At 42.5% G+C, this 20,999-nt stretch overlaps 1 protein-coding gene across 4 annotated transcripts in view; it reads right to left on the bottom strand.

The window, feature by feature from the left end:
- Nucleotides 1-20,999, bottom strand: part of PLCB1 (phospholipase C beta 1) — a 689,597-nt gene that overhangs the window by 653,283 nt on the left and 15,315 nt on the right. For all 4 annotated transcript variants that reach the window (XR_009762119.1, XR_009762120.1, XM_061622530.1 and 1 more), the window contains exon 2: nucleotides 2,457-2,534. Coding sequence is in view for 2 of the 4 variants with exons in the window: in XM_061622530.1 (XP_061478514.1) it covers nucleotides 2,457-2,534 (78 nt within the window). In the remaining 2 variants the exon portion in view is untranslated. The remainder of the gene's footprint in view (nucleotides 1-2,456; nucleotides 2,535-20,999) is intronic.

The raw sequence follows: 20,999 nt of genomic DNA, 5'->3' as shown, positions 1-20,999 counted from the left end.
TAAAAACATTTTTTAAAAGCTTTGTAGACATCTTAAAAAAGAAAAAAGAAAAAAAAGATTAAACACATTTTTTTAAGGTTTACAAACATATTAAAAAGCAATTCCAACACAGATGCCGACTGGGATAAGGTCTCAACTTAAAAGACTTGTTGAAAGAGGAAGGTCTTCAATAGGCACTGGAACGAATTCCACAGGGTAGGTGCTGCCACACTAAAGGTCTGTTTCCTATGCTGTGCGGAACGGACCTCCTGATAATATGGTATCTGCAGGAGGCCCTCACCTGCAGAGTGCAGTGATCGACTGGGTATATAAGGGATAAGACAGTCTTTCAGGTATCCTGGTTCCAAGCTGTATAGGGCTTTGTAGACCAAAACTAGAACCTTGAACTTGGCCTGGTAGCAAATGGGCAGCCAGTGCAATTCTTTCAACAGCAGGGTGACATGTTGGTGATACCCTGGCCCAGTGAGCAGTCTCACTGCCGCATTTTGCACCAGCTGCAGCTTCTTTGCTGCCCAGAGGCGAAGGATTCAGGAGAGGTGATGTCTCAGATCTTCTGATGTTTCTATTTTTTAAATAAATGCAGGTGTAGAGGGTTCTGCACTGACATTCAAGGAGAAGGGCTTAACTCTTTTATCCTGCACCATCTGCCTGGTAAGTCACCCCCAGAAGCTCCTAGTAGCCCCACAGCAGGTGAGGGCGGGGGAGCAGAGAGGAAATAAGCTATTCTGTAACAGGAACTTCAGAGAGCAATTCAGGCCAGAAAAACTTCACAGGGGGAAAGAACACACACATACACACAGAGTGCCACTTCTCCAATCAAAATCAGAGCCCTCACCCACTCTACTTTTCAGTAAAAAACAAAAACAAAGAAGGAAACAAGGGGAGAGCCATTTACAGATTTGCATTATTTTATACCCTGCTGTCCTACCAGGGCTCAGATCTCCCACATCTCATGTAATTTAGCTCTTATATTGAACAAAAAGGGAATTAGGAAAGGAAAATTAAATGTGATAAGAAAGCCGTTGCTTTTAGCACAAGCACCAAACATTTGTTTTAAAGGAGACTCAGATCTTTCTATTCTAAGGCTAGCATTGGAAACCCAGAAACGATAACCAATGTTAGTTCATCAACACTTGCCATGTTTATACCCTGATGTTCAGCCTGTAAGCATTTATCACCCTTTTATTACACTTATTTAACTCAGCTTTAAAGAGAGACCAAACTGAAGCTTAAAATTTAAGTCTCAGTAACATTTCATTCCTTTTTTATAAGACCTTGGCTTTTGTTTATCCAGCTGTGAAATTGCTTTACTTTAGAGAAGGGGAGAAAAGCAGGTTCCATAACTCAAATTTGCCTACGCCCCTCCAGATACTACTAAGCTTCAAACCAACATGCATGAATATTTTTTTCAATCTGCCTTTCCTACCTCCTCTAACCATCCTCCTCCAGTGAGTAACATTAGAAGCAATGCTGGCATTAGCACTTCTTCCTACAAGCCTTTTTGCAACTAATCTCTCAATAGCTGTCAGCATCGATTGTAAACAAACATTCGGTTTACAAGCAAAGCTTTCAGGCAGCTGATCTATTTTTGTTTTTCTAAACAAAGCCTTTTAGGATATATTTCAGCAAATATTTCTAAAGCCATCATTATCAGCTGAAGAGAAAAATCCTTCATTTACTCTCATAGATTGGGCTGTTTTACACAGTGGTTTTAGAATTGAGATTCTCTTGTACCAATGTCCTTTCAAAAAGCTATAAGAATTTAAGCATCTGCCAGGTATATGGCAACCATTTAGTTTTGTTTTGCTAGTGGATACAAGGAAATGCATAGGATTATCCTAATACCAGACTATGTAAATAGTTGGAAGACTTTCATAAATGTTCATCAGCAATGCCAATCCTTTCTCATTGCATGCAGTTTTCAAAGCCAACTTCTGTAGACACGGGTACTGTGAGATCCTCCTCAAATCTGGCTTGTTCTAGCAGAGAGTGCTAGATTATCAATAGCCAAGATGACTTTTCATTCAGGATGCTGTCATGTGGGACTGAGCAGTACTTAGAAAACATGCCCAAACTCTGCGGACATAGTCAGACATCCTGGACCAGAGTTCTCACTCTGGAAAGCAAAATGCACTATTATACGTTATTTTCACTATGATATATATTTGTATGCACACTTTTCCTCAGTACAAGCCTTTGTGTACATTATCTGCCTGAAGAACTGCATTGCAAAATTCAGAGAAGACTGAATTTCAAAGACAGCTCTGTTCTGATTCTCGAATTGTTTTGGAATGTGTGAATTAGGTACATTCTTCTTTAAATGAGAACTGAATCAAATGTATCTCCCATCCCTAGTTCTCACCCTTAGAAAGAAAAGCACCAGGGTTCCAAGTTGTGCAGAAATATTCTTGGTGAGGGGAAAAAAGTTGTGCTCAAGTGCTTTAATGTATATTTACCTTATTTTGGTCTGTCCAATACAAGAAAAATCCTTGTGGGTCTGTTCGGAGAAAAACTGATGTCACACCAGTGGAGTCCTGACATAGAAAGAAAAGACACAACATTAATGCATTACAAAGCCCTCATGTACCTAAATACACTATCCCTAACAAAACCCAACTCATTTCTAGGAATGGTAACCTGAAAGAATGTGTTCATAAATTGACAAGCATTTTATGTTCATGCCTTTCCCTTTTTTTAATAGGAGTTTGCGTAACTCATTAGACAAAGCTGGTGAAATAAAAAGCTGCCCTTAAAGTACACAACTACAGCAGCAGACATCACTAGTGTGATCATCCCCCACCCCATGCAATTCTGATGGTAACATTTTTCAATATTTATTTGTAAGTCTTAGTTTAAATACCCCAATGCCAACTGATTCATCAATTCCACCACCACCCTTCAAAATGCAGGTGTGTCTTGCAATGTGAACATATTATTGGGTATTTTAAAGCCTTCTAACTCTTCACAATTGATGGACAAAACCAGAGGACAACTGCACTGAAACCCAACACCTTCAAAGCTAAGCACATTTCAAAGCCAAGCATTTTAAGTTGGCTTCCCTCCAGGGAATGCAATCTCAAATCTGTAAACATTTGGTGATAGCCAATTTGCTCCATCTATTTTAGAGTTGGGTTTTTTAGATGATTTCCATACAGCAGGATCCTCTCTCATTATCTGCCAGTGCTAGCCCACTTCAAGTATTACAAGATGTTACTTAAGTGTTTTCAGATGTTGCCTTCATACACATCATTATTCTACATTTTTACAGCTATCCCCGCAAATCTAACTGCTCACAATTACATGTAGCTTTTAAGCTTCACCATTACATAACGGTTAGATTTTAGAATCATGCTTCCTGAAATGGGATGCAGCATTTCTAAGCAGTATAAGGCAGGAGCTCATCACAAGAATTCCCTGAAATCACATCCTCAAGGATAATCGAGAACCATGCTCATGAAGAGTCCAAAAATCAAGGCAGCTATGTTAATCCATTGTTATATGCACACAAACAAACTGAGCAAAAAAGCAGCAGTACACATAACATAATTATACAGCCACGAGCATGGCTATATACTATAGTCAACATAGATTTTTCGCATTCCGCAATGTTAAATGAAAAATACCCCCATGCCATTCTGATGCTTCCCATAAGCTCATTTCAAAACAAAACCTTACACAACTTATAGCCCTGAACTCAGAAATGATTGCTTAACAACCCTCTACATTTCCATGGTGATACACAAAACAGTCAGAGAGACTTGAGAGTTCAAAGTGTAAAAAGAGAGAGAAACCACACCCCTTTTGGACTTTTTTCTGTCAGAGTTCTCATAATGTGTTGAAATTAATTAAAAATCAGCCATGTTCACAGAGTACCTGTAATGCTATTACTGACCTTGCCCCGCACTCTGACCTTCATTTTCTGCAGTTTAAAAGTTAAAAAAAGCCCTGGCTGATTTTTAATTAATTTAAGAAATTTAGCACTGAACTCAATGATAAGGCTGGACATGCTCAGTAAGAGCAAACTGTCAGTGTTCTAAAAGCCAGACTTGTAGCTGCTTGGCTTGCCTAATCAGCAGGCCACACCCACATCAGACCTTTATTTCACGTGAGACAGTCATGGCTTCCCCTAAAGAATCCTGGGAAGTGTAGTTTGTGAAGGGTGCTGAAACTCCTATTCCCCTGACAGAGCTCCAGTGGCCAGAGTGGTATAGCAGTCAGCCACTCTGACTGAAGCTCTGTGAGGGGAACTTTGTGAGGGGAACAGCCACTCTGATTGAAGCTCTGTGAGGGCATCTCCTAGCAACTCTCAGCACCTTTCACTAACTACATCTCCCAGGATTCCTCAGGAGAAGCCATGACTATCTAAACTGAAATAAAGGTCTGGTGTGGATGTGGTTTAAATTTGAGTGGGAGACTACATATGCCTGCGAAACTCTGAAAAGCAATGATACTGTTCACAATGTTTTCCTTTTGGAAAGGAAAGGGGCTTCCCCTCTGCCCAGTGCCCACCCACCCAATCTCCTCCCCTCCCTGCCCCTCCCCCAGGTCAGTTTCACCTATCCTAAGCATGATTGCACAGGAGTAAATCCCACTGAACTCAAAAAGCATGCAAATGATCAAATCTGCCCTCCCTTCCTCATTCCTCCCTTCCCCTCCCTTTTGCCCCTTACCTCCCCCTTCCTTCATCCCTACCCCTTCTTCTGCTCCCTTCTGCCCCCTTCCTCCTTTCCTCTACTCTCCCCCTCCTCCTCCCCCATGGTCAGTTTTACCTATCCTAGCCATGATTGCGCAGGAGTAAATCCCACTGAACTCAATAAGCATGCAAATGATCAATCCATTCTCAGCAAACTTGTAAAGGATCCCATTTCTTTCCTCCCAGATTAAAAAGCAGAGAAATTCACTAATAGGCCAAAAACCTTGTGGTTTAAGAATATACCTATAGCCAACAAATATTTCTATCAAACTTTAAAAAGCAGGGAAATTGGGCACCTATAGTGAATGCACCAGGGGAGCAGGAGACCTGACCTCCTCTCTGAGATATTGTATTGCCCTACAAATTTGTCAAAATGCAAAAACAATTTGAGTTAGTCTTTCACAATCTAATCCACTTCCTATGTAGCTTGGAAGAATTTGGTAACATGTGCCTCTGAGCATATGGTGAGTGGTGGCAACACCTGCAATCAGCCCAAAGGTATTTTGCCTATTAGTGAATATTTATTAATGAATATTTATTAGGACAGCATGACCACAACCCTGTGCATAGTTTCCTGGGAACTCAGTGGTGCTCACTTCTGACTGCATAGCTTTATCTTGAAAAACACACACTAAGCATTAATAAAAAGATCCTCCGTGGTGCAGAGTGGTAAGCGGCGGTAACGCAGCCGAAAGCTCTGCTCACGGCCGGAGTTCGATTCCAACAGAAGGAGGAAGTTGAATCTCCGGTAAAAGGGGTCAAGGTCCACTCAGCCTTCCATCCATCCATGGTCGGTAAAATGAATACCCGGCATATGCTGGGGGGTAAAGAAAGGCCGGGGCAGGAACTGGCAATCCCACCCCATATATACTGTCTGCCTAGTAAACGTTGCAAGGCGTCACCCTAAGAGTCGGAAACAACTCGCACTATAAGTGCGGGGACACCTTTACCTTTTTAAGCATTAATAAAACATCTTCAGCCACCTGGAATGCAACAATTTGCTTTTAATTAGAAATGCAAACAAACCTTGTCAAGAAGTGTTGCCACTTAGATTTCTAGCCTGAAGTAAGAAGCTCATTAAAAAAGCAAAGAAGTATCTGTTTGATTATTTCTCTTGGCTTGCTGTATGCCAGTGGTTCGCAAACTGGGGGCCGTGACCTCCGGGGGGGGGCACAAAGTAATCCCAGGGGCCGCGAGCAGTAAAGAAATGAATTATTTTTATTTATTTTTTTAAAGTCTTCATTCCCTGGATGCTGTCTGTTTCCCACTACCGCTGCAGACGACATCACCCCTTGCTCCAAATGAGAGGGGAGGACTTTAGCTGAAGCGCCAGAGTGTCTTTCAGGGGCACCGAGGGCAGGCATCTGCCTATACTGCCTATAAAACATATGGCAAACGCCAAAGGAGGCTGAGGACACAGCTACCAGGAAAATGAGATTATTATCACCGACTCCTATCTCCTCGCACTGCCACTACTGCTGATGCCCTTGCTCAGAACAAGAAGAGAGGACTTTTTGTGAAGCAAAAAGAAGCAAGGCTGTAAAGAAAGACTGTTTGCCCCTTCCTTCCTAGCAGCCAGCCTGCCTGCCTTTCTTGGCTCCTGCTTTGCTGCCACCTCCTTTTGAAAATTATTCTTATTTGTGAGGCCACCCAGATCTCGCCTTCGGCCCAGATGGAGCCAAGAAGCAGTTAGGAAGCTCAGAACTTGCTTGCCCCCCATTTCTGAGGCTAAGTGTGTGTGCTAGTGTCCCTCCTTTCTTTCACCTACATTCCGCCCACCCAATTTCTCTCTCCAAGTCACTGTGGCAGTTGAGGGCTTTCTGCCTCCCACATGCCCCAAAGCATGCACACCTGCAGATGCTTGCAGAAGGGGCAGGTGTTTGTGTGTGTGTGTGTGTGTGTGTGTGCGTGTGTGTGCATGTGCTGATATATCTTCTGCTCCACTCTCATTCCCCAAGTGCACACCAAGTCATCAGTTCTGATGATAATTCCGAGACCTAAAAGCACTAATCCCCCCTCCTCAACCTATCCACCCTGTTCTCTGCAGTGCACAAGTTAGCATCCCCATCACCACCAGATTTCTGCTTCTTGATTATTATTATTATGACTATTGTGTTTAAATAAATAAAAAAAAGCTCAGCAGGTTGGCTGACTGGGATCCAGGTATTGCAGCAGAAATGTATTTATTTATTTAATTATTGCATCTTTCTTCCAGGTTGCTCAAGGTAGTGCACATGGTCCCCCCCTTTCCATTTTATCCTTACACCAACCCTGTGAGATAGGGCAGGCTGAGAGACAGTGTTTGGTCGAAGGCCACCCAGTGGGCTTCATGGCTGGGTGGGGATTTGAACCTGGTTCTTAGTCCAACACTTTAACCCACTGGTGTTGGGAGACAGGATTGTACATCTTCAGACTGTGTATGTGGAAGGGAGATACCAATTTGATTGGACCTTTGCATTAAGAAAAGAAAGCAACACCTCCCTATCTAGAAAGGGATATTTGGAGATGTGATTTTGCCATGCACCTTTACACCATCATCCGCGCTGTGGCTTCTTCGATCCCATGCTGCTCACCGCCGCCGCCGCCGAGTCGATGACAACTGGCTGCCCAAGGTCTACATCTACCCAATCTATTTGCTCCACCTGCAGACATCGCCAGGGAGTCGTTTAGCCAGCCCGAGAGGATCTTACAGTGGCACCCACCGCCCCAGAAGAGCTGCAAGATTATGAGGCCTAGGAGCTACCGCTGCAGTGTCGGAGGGTCTGCAGGCCAGACCAGTTGATCAGCCTGCCGGTTGCCGCCACCCTGCTTCCACTCTACCAGCGTCGTTGGCGTTGTCATGGGCCAGGGCATGCAGACAGAGACCCTCAGCATTAAGCTGTACTACTCTTGGCCTGAGCCGCAGGCTGTCACCATTTCAGACTGGTGTACCATCCCTTGAAATAGTTGCAAGTTCAGGCGAGACAGAATGCTTTTCCTGGATATTTTTTCTTAATATAATGTTATTTGCTATTTAATTTAACTTTTTATACAATGTATTGCTTTATTGATGTATTGCTTTATTGATGTATTGTCTTGTTGATGTATTTTTATATTTGTGTTTACTTTTTCTGTAAGCCGCCTTGAGGGCCTTTTGGCCGAAAGGTGGGGTATAAATAAACATTAACGTAACATAACACCTTGTTTTCAATTAACAGAGACTAAAATTACAATTAGCATGGGGGGGTCATGAAATGTTTTGATGTTACAGAGGGTACTCACAAAGGTTGGGAACCACTGCTCTATGCTAACAGTTTACCAAAACGAAACAAAAATCCTGAAAACCTCATCATCACTTCTTTCACTTGCCAGAGCAAGAAGAATACCCCATCTCTCAGAAACACATCCTAGAACTTTGCTCTCCTCTGTTTCACTTCCACTACACCACTGTCCTAAAGGCCAGGAGAGGCTCAAGTACATCCCCTGTTTCTAGCTTTTTTTTTTTTTTTTAGCAATTGATCATTTTGAATTTTCATACTAGATAATAAAAGAGAGCTTCCCTCAAGTAACAAAAGTATAGTTACTATTATCCTCTCTGATTGTTCACTTTTAGTTTGGCTCAGCATATATATAAAATGAAAGAAATGTCTTCTACTGCAGTTAGTACAAAAATACAGTTTTATGCTTATTTGGTTTGTCCCAGTTCATAGAATCCTCCATAAATTATTAGATATCTGTTTATCTTTTTTAGTCCTAATAAGCTGTGTTAATTTGTCCTGAATCCCATTTTTTTAACCCAATCCCAATTTCTGTTGGTGTTTTAACAGATTTCCCTTTTTATGCTCTCACTAATGAGGCAGGTTTTAACAAATTAGAATTTATTTCTCTTAGAAACATTCTATAGCCTCACCTTCATTGTAACCTGAGATCATTGTTAAAGGGTCAAAACTTTAATAATGTTTCGTAATTTTATCTTAATACTAGCTGCCATCACTTCCCAAAACTTATGTCTGAATACTTGTCCACCAATGATGTATATACATCATCTAGGCATTCCTTCCAACAAAGCCCAGTACCTGAGACAACCTTTTCTGCAGTTTCTGTCTTCAGCTTCCATACTATTTGGTCATATATGATGTTTTATGGTCTCCCAGAATAATCATAGAATAGTAGAGTTGGAAGGAGCCTACAAGGCCATCGAGTCCAAACCCCTGCTTAATACAGGAATCCATCTTAAAGCATACCTGACAGGTGACTGAGCAGCTTCCTCTTGAATGCCTCCAGTGTTGGAGAGCTCACCACCTCCCTAGGTAATTGGTTCTCTTGTTCTACTGCTTTAACAGTTAGGAGGTTTTTCCTGCGGTTCAGTCGAAATCTGGCTTCCTGCAACTTGAGTCCACTATTCTGTGTCCTGCATTCTGGGATGGTCGAGACCCTGGCCCTCCTCTGTGTGACAACCTTTCAATTACTTGAAAAGTGCTATCATATATCCCCTCAATCCTCCTCTCAGTCTTCTCTTCTGGAGGCTGAACATGCCCAGTTCTTGCAATCTCTTCTCACAGGACTTTATTTCCAGCCCCCTAATCAGCCTTGTTGCTATATATATACAGTATTTGAAATAAGCATGTTTTAAGTGAGAGGCTTTCTAACTTCATAGTCAGAATACATCATTATTCATTATGAGACTTTGCATTTGCAAGTATTCTGGCCATGGTAGAAATGTCTTTGGTGATGACTGCAGCTCGTTTTGCACATGTCAGCCTGCTCATCCGGATTACCATGTTGAGTAGGGTTGCCAGGTGCCTGGTTTTTGCCCAGAAACTCTGGATTTTTGGGGTTCTCTCTGGGTCGCCAAGTGAGTCAGCTTAATCTCTGGACTCTCAGTTTTCATTTTTTTTCTTAAAAAGTTTCTATGTGGTCTGGTTCTCAAGATATACACCAAAACGTCAGCCAGCCACCCCTCTGCAACTTCTGTGAAATGATCTCTTAGCTGGCTGCTCTAAAACTGACTTTCAGGTTTGTAACCAATAAGTAAAGTCAGGGTTGTGACTTACAAGAGATTTCTGGGCCTCCAGGCAGTGTCTAGACCCCAATGTAAAGGTAGAAAACTGTTGTTGTTTTTCCTGCTTATTTGAAAATGTCAGAAACTGAGTAAGTATATCATTTTCAGCAGTACCAAAAGTCTTTTTTTCTTTTGTATGCAGGAGTTACTGGGCTGTTGAAGAGGGCAGTGTTTTGAAAACTTTCCCAATATGAAGCTTTAATCCAGTACTTGCTTTTCTGGGAGTAAAACTGCAATGCTAATCCCACATACCCAAAGTAAACCCCATTGAATTCAATAGGACTTACGTTTGAGTAGACATGGTTAGAACTGTGCTGAAAATTAATGGGACTTTTGAGTAAACATAGCAAATATTGTGCTTGTGTTGTAAATCTCTCTCTCTCCAATCCTATTTTAAAAGCAATTAGGCATGGCTTACATAGGTATCACTGCTATGTAGGAAACTAATACCAATTTTATTTTATTTTTTAAAAAAATCTGCAATGAACAACTGGTTTGACAATAAACTATATTGGGTCTATGTATTTTTTCATCTCCAGTGTGTGTGTGTGTATGGAGTCTTCCCAACAACCCTGTGAGCTAGTATTGCCAAGTGGAAACCAAGGCAGCTCACAAGAAGAAATAAATCCCTTTACAATCCAATAACAATAAAAAGTATAAACAGTTGCAAAACAGCTTAAAGTGGCATGATTCTGAATATTGGGTTGGGTGAGTGAAGTTCCTTATCACTTAAGCCTACAGTTCTGTGCACGCTTCCCTGTTTGAGTAAGTCCCATTACATACATTAGGACATGCTTCAGAGTAAACAAACAGGATTGCACTATAAATATCTTTACAGGTTGTGTAAATAATAAACATCTTTGACAGTCATGCTTACATAAATATTTCTTCATACTGTATCCTGATAGGTGTTTGGTTTCACACTATGGTTGTTAATTATTACTTCCTCTACATTTTAAGTGTGCCCTTCTTCCTTTGGTGGTCATGGTTCCCCTCTGTTGTTTTCATCCTGAGGGGCAGATTAGGCTGAGAAATGATGAGTAGCCTATGGTCACCCAGTAAACTTTATAGCTCATTTTCATTTTAACTAATTAATTAAAACAATTTACATGCAGGCAAAGTTTATTAAGTAGAGCCACACAATACATTTAAAGCACATCCAACTCGCATTTAAAGTACATGACTTCCCCTAAAGAATCCTGGGAAGTGTAGTTCCCCCCACAGTTATTATTGCCTCTACCCTTAACAAACTACAGTTCCCATGATTCTTTGGTGGAATTCATGTGCTTCAAATGTGTGTTTAATGTGCTTTAAATGAATGGTGTGGATCTGCCCTAGGGAAGCTATGCATTCATTAGTGAATTGAAAAGAACAACTTTAAAAGATACTTTTTTAAACAGGGAAAGGCCTGTAGCTCAGTGGCAGGGCATATGTTTTGCATGCAAAGGTCCAACATTCAATTTCTGGAAAAGACTATTGCCTGGAATCCTGGACAGCCAATGCTACTCCATGTCATCAGTACTGAGCTAGATAGTATCAAATGGCCTGAGTTGGTATAAGGTTGATTCCTTTGTTCCTAAAAGAGGAAAGAGACCCAAGGGCCATAGTGACTCCAAAATGTATTGATGTATTTTATTTACAACATTTATATGCCCCTTTATTGTAAAAATCTCAGAGTGGTTTACAGAAGCAATTAAAACAATAAAATTATTGCCAAACCAGTTAAAGACAGGTATTTAAAAATATTCAAAATAAAACCAGCAATGAGTTAAAAACAGATAAAAAACACAGTAGCTTCTGGCTAGGCATGCTTAAACAAGAATGTTTCTAGCAGGTGCTGAAAAGAGTACAATGAAGGTATCTGCCTAATGTCAATAGACAGGGCATTCCAAAGCGTAGGTGCTGCCACACTAAAGGACTGATTTCTTACAAGAGCAGAACAAGTACCATGTGGCACCCGTAACATGGAAAGTGCACCTTGAACTTGGCCTTGTAGCAAATCAGCAACCAGTGCTGATTTCAGAGCAGAGGTATTATGTGCTGATAGGGTCTCACTCTTGTCAGCAATTGTGCCACAGCATTCTGCACTAACTGAAGCCCCCATGTTAGGTTGTGCTGCATGCAAATTTCTCTGACCTTGGCCGACTGCCTGCCAGGATTTTTTTTACTTTTGCTTTTTGGTTAGGAATCCTGAATGGTTGTGGGATGCTGAGTTTTCTGCCTTACTCATAGGAATTTTATTGTGGTTGGTATGGTATTGCATTTAGGAAATCATCACTGTCTTGTTTTTCTATTTGTATTTCATTTACCTCCCTTATAGCCATAGAAGCAACAACAGTGGTTTCAGGCGCTCAGCTCAACCCCCTTAAACGCACTGATGATGCACCTTGTTGGTTGCATGATGGTTTGTTACTTCCCCAGTAGTGGTAAAAGAGAATTCACATACTGGGAAGTGCGGCTACAATTGTTGCTGTTCCCAAGCTGCTGTCTCTGAAGGTAGATCAAACCATGTGTGTTTTCTCTCTATCGATTATTATTCACTGGAATTGTGTTGGCTGTCAAAGTGAGTTTATAGCAGCCCACAAGGTAGACAGAAAAGGGTAGAGAATCTTCTTACTCTTACTCATTTCTCAAACCTCTTTCTGAAGTGAAGGGTCAAATCTGTAAAGTTTGGAGCTGCCATGTTAAAAGGCACAGGCAGGGCATTCCAGGCCAACCCTGCTTTGATATGGATATCCTTTCAGAGGATCCCTAGTCAAGCTTTACCAACAGTACAATCCAAATCATATCTACTCAGAAGTAGATCCTAATGAGTTCTATGAGGCTTAGTAAGTGTGTTTAGAATTACACCCTTCAGGGGCATCCATCTTCACTCCTGTGTGTTCCCATCTAACATCTCTACAACACTAGGCTCCTTTCTTCCTACAGTGACCTTCTGGTGACTGGCCTGGCCTGAGGGCACTTACACCCTTCTTGCCATAAGCAAGTAGGCTAGATTAAATGTTCCCTACCCAGGCTCTATCTTGTAGCTAAGATTTCTATCTTAATTTCCAATCAGAGAAATGTTTTTGTTTGAATTGTATGCTCCCAGCAACTGATGATTAACCAGTTGATGCTTAATGTATCATGCTTAATGACATCACTAAGGCCCACCCCTGTGACATCACTTGGGCCCACCCCTGTGGCATCACTATGGCCTGTCCCCATTACATCACTAGGGCCCACCCCTGAAATCTCAGGGTTTGGGATGCTTTTGACCTGGGAACCCTAATGTTGAAGACATGGCTAAGGACAGGCCAGCAAAACTTAAGGTCTGCAAGCTCACTGAGACTTCTTTCCTGGGATAACTGCAAGTGTTCATTGTTCACATCCCTTCCATACCCCTTTGGGGAACACTGAAGGTCAAAAGAACATAAGAGCCTGCTGGATCAGGCCAGTTGCCCATCTAGTCCAGCATCCGGTTCTCATAGTGGCCAACCAGATGCCCATGGGAAACCCAGAAGCAGGACCTATTTTTCCAAGGGCCTAAGAGGCATAGAGGCAGCCTCCATTACTCTGCAGAAATGCTGTCAGAAAACAAATAAATAGAAAGTAAGAATTTACCCAATAGCCAAAGAATCTCTTGGGAAACTGGAGTCCAACCCCTTTAATAGGAAAAGGCTGTCAAGCTGGATGAAGAGTCACTACCCACCGCTTCATCAGTCAATATCCTACAAGTAGAAGACACTCCAGGAGGCTAGGTTTGTGAAAAGCACATCAGGGGAAACTCACTCTAAAATAAGATTTCCATTCTTCATTGATTCAAGTTCATCTCTCTGAGGACTGAAGCATTCATTAGTTCAGGAGGCAGAGAATTTCTAATTTACACTCCACCAGGTAGTCTGACTAGTCCCCCTCCCCAAGTATTTAAGAGTGCTGGGGAAAGGATGGAAATAGGGGAGATCAAAGTTCTCTATTCTAGGCGACAGGCCTGGAATTACAGAGAATCATTAAACAGCCTGCTTTGCCAGTTATTTCCCAAAATGGAGTTTCCCCTTTTTAAAATGGGGAAAACAAAGGCAAGATAGTCAAACCCTAGCAATTGTAGCCGATGAGAGTCAGGTTCATCCTACAGCTTTCTCTGCATTCACAGGTATCCACTTTGTCATTCTGTTGTAGTCTGTCAGGGCTAGCCCAAGACATTTACTGCCCAAGATAAAAGTCGAGATGGCACCCCCTCCCAATTCCACATACAGAAGCCAACTGTTCATCACAGGCAACAGGACAATGTCCTCTATTGCATGCAAAGCTTAGAGGAATACAGGGCAGGCCGCATGATACACACAACTTTCTCCTCCAACACCTCACTACCCCCAACCCCTGCAATCACTGCCTGAGGCAGATACGTAATGATAGGGCCAGCCCTGTAGCCAGCCAGACATGGGGCAAGATCCACAAGTCTCAGATACTGGTGTGAACAGCTGGTAAGTGAAGGTTTTGGGCATTGTTGGCACCCAACCCAACAATAAGATAAAGATGGAACAGAGATAAGTGGCGTGGGAGACAGCAACAGTAAAATAAAAACCAAAACAGAGACCGATGGAAGTAATGGGGGGATGGGACTGAGAGGTGGAAGTGCAGAGACTGATAGGGTTGCCAGAGGGAAATGAGAGGGCAGAGAAGGACCTCTAAATAAGGAAACCAAAAATAAGGAGAGTTAGATAGGGTGCATGCCTGTCCTGGTACAAAGAGAAAGCACACACTATTGAGTCAAGAAATAAAAGGATGGGAAGTTTAACAGAGAGAGGGGTTCAGATAAATGAGATGACACACTTAGAGGGGAAGGACCATGGTTGAGGGATACAGAGAGAAAGGGGAATTAACAAGATGGCTCAAAAAGAAAAAAAATGCATTCAACTTCTAACAAAAATGGGGATTTTTTCCACAGTTAACACCGCAGTGTGGACTTCCCATGTTAAGAAAATTATAAAGATGGCCATGAAAAAGAAGTGAGTTCCATATCTCTCATAATGGAGGTGGATGAAGCCCCTCCAGGATGCAAAACAGAAGTTGAGTTGATCACCTCTAGGTCTAAGTTGGAGTACTCATGCATGAAGCAGCCCTGGCGCAAAAAATAACGTTACAGCATCTACTGGAGTGGCAGCAGTTTCAAGAGGCTGTTATAAGGCTGGCTAGGGGCAGCACCAGAGGGAGGCCAGGTTGGACCCTGAGGGCTCCTGCGGCCTAGAGGGGCCCCTGAAGGACCCCTCCTTAGGGTGGGAGGATAGTGCTCCTGTTCCATGATCCGCAGCAGCATTGGGTCCTACAACACCTGACCCTGCTGCGGATTGCTGAGAGGGAGCTCTCAGGCACTTCCCCAATACAGACAGCACAGACTTCAAACAACTCCACACACATGCCCCACCTACCTCACCCATCAGTGTGAATCCCACGCATGCTGTGCGTGCATGCCTCCCATCACCCAAGATGGCAGCAGAGGTTTTCCTAAGGGGCTGATGACCCCGCCACCATCTTGGTTGATGACAGGCATGCACACTATGCACGCACATCATTCACACAACACAAGCGGTAGGTGGGGGCATGAGTGGACTTATTAGCCCCATGCCACCTATATCGGGACGTGTTGAGTTATAGCGCCGCAGGCCTGGGGCAGGCAGGTGCCCACGTGCCTAGCCTTGCCTGATGCTGGCCCTACCATTAGGTAGAGTTAGGCAGCTGCCTAGATGGCAAATTAATTTAATTTGTTTTATTTATTATTGCATTTATATCCTATTTTGCCTCCATGGAGCTCAAGGGGGTGTACACTGTTCTCCTCCTCTCCATTTCATCCTCACAACAATCCTGAGGTAGGTAAAGCAGAGAGACAGTGGCTGGCCCAAGGTCATTCTGTGCGCTTCATGGGTGATTTGAACCCTAGTCTCCCAGGACCTAGTCCAGCAATCTCTTACCTGCCGAGGGGCAGCAAGTGGCTAATGAGGCACTGAAGAACAGAGCTGTGTGTGCCATGCAGCCTGCTCAGGGCTCCCTTACCTAGCCCTAAACTAGCCTGCTGCCCTCAGCTGGATTAGGCCATGTTGTCTCTTTGCCAGTGTTCAAGTAAGATTTAACTGCCACTCCAGTTGGATTCTGTATATGACATGGAAGGGGGTGGGACATCTTGTCCCTCACCTTTGGCACACATGGGCCAGCCCTGCTTTTACAACAGGACAACTGCTTTTGTGTGGGCGTTTGTTCTCTAAGCTTGCTTCCCGACTGCCACCCAGCCAGAGAGAACACTCTGCCCCAGTTGCCAGTTGCTCTGGGGCTGCAGAGCCGAAGGGGGAAAAGACTCAGTCTCCTAACTGCTGGGTTATGTGGGCTTCCGCTTCATAGCCTGTACATGTATTTTGCAATCTATTGGGAGGCACCTTGAAGATAGACGATTCAACCCAAAGGCAAGAAACGAGTCTTCTAAATGAACACAATATTTGCTATATTACTATTATTGAGGAGGATACAAAAAGGCATGCCAAAGAAGGGGGTTTACCTCAACACTCTCATGGTAATGACTGGCAGTTTTTACAGGAGTGTTTGATGAAGGTGCCCAGTATCCATTCTGAACTTTCCCGTTTCTAGCAAGCTGCAGCCTGAACATTTGTATCATAAAAAGCAGAGGATGAAGGCAGATGGCAATTTGGTGTGCCAGGTCTCAGAGTGCTGTTTGTACATGGTCTGCTTCATGTAAGCACTCCAAGTACAACCTGACAAGCTAAGCAAGAGGGAATCAGCATGCATAATATGCACATTTCCCAATACCTCTCACTCTGCAGTTTTGGACAACTGGCTCCTCCCAAGCACTGCTTACACATGTTTTCCAAGCGGAACATGTTGCAACAAATGCAAGGTCTTTCCTAAAGCCTTAAAGTTACCTGCACCTCTCCACACACAAAACATGTTCCACATGTGCAAAGATTCATCTGGAGAAGTTATGCATGAAGCAGCCCTAATGTTAAAATTAAATGTGTTCTTGACATACAAGTTGTCCTAAATTTCTCCTCCTGGTCTCAGCTTTGTTAGTTGAACTGCACATATCTCACCTTCTGCCAACATTTCCCAGCAACACCTGTGTTGCAATGGGCTCAGGTTAGTCATCTGCAAGATGCTTCATTTTGCATGCCACTGTTTTTTGTTGTTGCTGTTGTTGTTGTTATCATCGTCATCAAAATATTTATAGCCCACCCTTCATCTGTACAGTTACCAGAGCATAAAATGAACAAATCATCTGGCACAGAAATTACAACACTAGTACCAGTTGTACTTCTAAAGGAAGGGTATTCCACCAATGGGATGCCACTACAGAGAAAGCTCTCTCCTGTTAAGACCACAAAACTGATTTCCCCTGACAATGAAATACAAAGAAAAGTCCTCTTCTCTGGACCTTTAAAGCACAGGGGCAGGCTGGTATATGGAGAAGTGCTCCTTCAGGTATTTGGGTCCCAGCTTGCTTAGGGCTTTAAAAAATAGTGATCATAACCTTAAACTTGGCTTGGAAGCAAATAGGCAGCCAATGCAATTGTTATGAGTTTCCATCTAACCGTACCAGTGAAAATTCTGCACTATTGTTTTAAAAACTTAAGGAGAATCTCCCGGATCAGGTCAAAGGCCCATCTAGTCCAGCATCCTGTTTTCATAGTGGTCAATCAGATGCCCATGGGAAGCTCACCAGTAGAATCTGAGCACAACAGCACTCTCCCCACCTGTGGGGGGTGTTTTTACTCTTACCTACCCAAAATATCTACCTGCCTAAAATACCTTTTTTGCCTTTTCCTTACCTTTCCCGAGATAAAAATAATTCCCACCAACAAAATACAAGTTTGACTTTAAGCTAGATAAAGTCAGCTGAGTAAACAAAATATGTCTTAAGATTTTTTTAAAAAACAGCCCCACACTTCTCGGAGTACTGCGTTATCACTATCCAAGAGGCATGAAGGAGAGGGAAGACATTTTGTTTATTTATTTAAAGTATTTCTATCCCAGTCTTGAGCTGAAAGGCTCCCAGAGTGGCTTACAACAATCAATAAGATGGTCCCTGTTCTTAGATTTACATTCTAAAAGGAGTGAGATGCAAGATAAAGGGACCGGGAGGAAGGAGCAAAAAAGCCAACTCAGGTACTAGCCTTGAAGTCTTTATAAGTGTTCTTTCTAGAAGGGAGAGGTGAAGCAAGTCCCCTGCAGCTGCTTCTCCTTTGGTTGATGGATAGGGCCAAGTTGGTTTCACCCTTGTCATGATGTTCTTCCTGGGAGGCTAAGGAGCATCTTCCCAGTGGCCTTAATCTCCTGGCTGATAATAGAGGCCAGAGTGTACCTCAGCTCTGCAGCCCCAGGGCAACTATAATGGAAAACGTCAGTGCTGATGACAATCCAATTCAACCATGTACCAAAGTTCACCTCAGATATCGCCACACTGCATGGCAAACTTGTCTACCTGCACAATTCTTATGCAAAGTCTGTTTTACTTGGCTCTTCTGCTGAGAAAGTTGGAACAGCTTAGAAATGGTTCCTACGTTGTCTTCCATTGAGGCAGCTTACTGCTTGGTTTAAGCAAGCAACAATCCCATTATTAAGTATTTGCACAGATTTCACTTACAGAACTAATTGAATTGGTCTCATGAGTGAACACTGGGAGTTGTAACATGTCAACAGGGATGTTCCCATGCGTTAATCAATGGTGCTTTATGAAGAAGGTGTTAACACAACAACATTATGGTATAATAATGTAGTGCTTCAGATTCCCTGGAGGTCAACTATTTAAAGGAAGCATTCCACAGTTTTAACTTTAAAATGTCATTGAAGTATCTCTGGCAAACAGCAAATAAGTTTGGTTTACCCTCAGAGTAGGCTACAAAGCATGAATCCCCACCACCAACACCCCAGGCTGCTGCATATATTAGAAAGATGCCCAGTCCTCTCACTAAAGGTGGCAAAGCTCTGTTTGGACTGTACCACTTCACAGTGGAGGCAGAGTTTACACAGAATGCCCTCATGCAAAAGAATTCCCCCCTCCTTAGCAGAAATGTGAAAACCAGGAAAAAATAGGAAAAGGGGAGCCTTGTTTTTCTTCAAATTTACCTTTTTCTGGGCCTTCACAACTGTACTCCTAAGACAACTAACATGCGGAGGAGGAGGTTCTAGCCTTCTCCCACATGTGCTAATTATGCAGAGGGTGTTTCTTTTGCATGAAGCATTCCATCATGTCAGTCTCACTCCCACCTGCTCTCTAAAATGGTATTACCCAGACACTGCCCCATTGAGAACTTGGCCACAGCAGCACTTTCTTGTAAACTGAAGCAGTGTTTGAGTTTTAGCTCAGTAAGGTAACCAGCAGCCAGTGAACACTATGCATTCTAGTGCACAGTAGATTAGGGTAGTTCTATATGTGTTTTTATATATAAGCCCCTTACATTTTTATATATACACCCACATTTCCATATACAAGCACTACGTGGAGGAAAACGTGAGAATTACAACAATTAAGGCATAGAGAGTCACCTTCCAGATTAATCCTTTCTGCTGTTAATCAAGCCAACTCGACAGCTTAAGCCTAAATACAGTTGTAGCTGTGCTGTTCACATATGGCTCCCAGAAACCGCAGGATTCCAGTTGTCCAGTCACTCTAAATAAACGTTTAAGAAATATCTAAATTTCTAAATATCTAAAACTGACATCTGTGTTGTTGGATTATTTGTTGATGCAGTATATATTGTTGCTTCAGTATTACATTTATGCATGTACTATTAAAGTGCACAAACACAAGACTATTACTGAACAAGTTTGAGCGAAAAATCTAAATCATATTTCAATCACAGTCAAATTTTTCAGTGTTTAGTTTATTTCAAACATGAAAGCAGTTGATTGGAAGGGGGAGTGCAAAGAGACAAGCACTTTCAGTCACAGATTCACCTCACTGATCTTCCTTCCTGAGTTTTCAGTCACTCTAAATTGTGCTACCTTCCTGCATCTGTGAAAGGAAGCATTGCAAACAGATACATATTTAGAGATAAGCGTCCACAAATGTGGAGCAGCTTGAAACAGCATTCACATGATACGTTCTCCAATTCCAAAGACATTACCTGGAATGATAAAGACACAAGCACACTATTTCTGTTTGACTTTTGCTGCTTTAATGATTACCTAGGATTAATGGCATGCACAGTTCTCCTCCATTTTATCATCACAACAGCCCTCTGAGGTAGGTTAAACTGAGACAATGGTTGGCCCAGTGAGCTTCATCGCTAAGTGGGGATTTGAACTCTGGTCTCCCAGGTGCTAGTCCAACACTCAAGCTACTGTATGTGGAGGTGACTCCTGCCCATACTCCAACTTTTCCTCAATTAGCAAGGTGATCATGGTTTCATGTGCACCTCTTATGGAGTTCAGGTCTCATTCGATTAGTTAAGATTTCATAAAAGTCTATGACTAATCACTTAGAGACAGGCACTTCTCAAATTCCTGCTTTTACCTATCAAAATTACCATGGACCCCGTGAAATACATAGATCTGGAGATTAAAGGGTATTGAGCAAGCAGCAATTTGAAACCTGTGTGCCCAAAGTACAGTGATAAGGGGCAGCAAGAAGAGTCAACGTGTCTATTCCCTGTAGGGCTCCAGGCCAAAAGTACGGATAGGCTTAACATCACTCGGATGATTTACATACTTGCGGTAAGCATCTGCTCCCCTAGGAAAAGACTGAGTTTTAAAATATATGCACATATATCATCAAAATTAAAAATACACTCACATCCACCCAGCATCACCTGGGACAAGCATTTGACCTACAAACCCCATATCTTTCTCTGATGTTGACTATCTTGATACAGATTGTTTACTAATGCTGTACTCTGTTCCTCCCTGGGGAGTTATCCCCTGAGAAACCAATACCACTTAGACCTCAAAGTTACAAATCCAAGTGATAACGACATGAACTTTATTAAAAAGTCCTACAGGGGGCTTAAAAACTCCTAAAAGTCACACAGAACATTTTAGAAAGAACAGAAAGGTTAGTTAGTAGCAAACCAACCAGTAACATAACAACTCTATATGGACACAACTGTTTTGATGGCATTTGTCACTTGTTGAGTGTGTATTGCTCTTTACCCATTTGGAATAGCACAGCGGAGATACAAGTAGTTACACAATAAAACATGAAAAGCTGTAATACTTCACATATGCAGATCTACCAGCAGAGGATGATTCCACTTTAAGCTGCAAGCTCACTTGGACATCTTT

The sequence above is a fragment of the Rhineura floridana genome, chromosome 4 (assembly GCF_030035675.1).
Source record: "Rhineura floridana isolate rRhiFlo1 chromosome 4, rRhiFlo1.hap2, whole genome shotgun sequence".
NCBI lineage: Eukaryota > Metazoa > Chordata > Lepidosauria > Squamata > Rhineuridae > Rhineura > Rhineura floridana.
The sequence above is the reverse complement of the archived record's forward strand: the minus strand, read 5'-3'. Positions and strand labels throughout refer to the sequence as shown.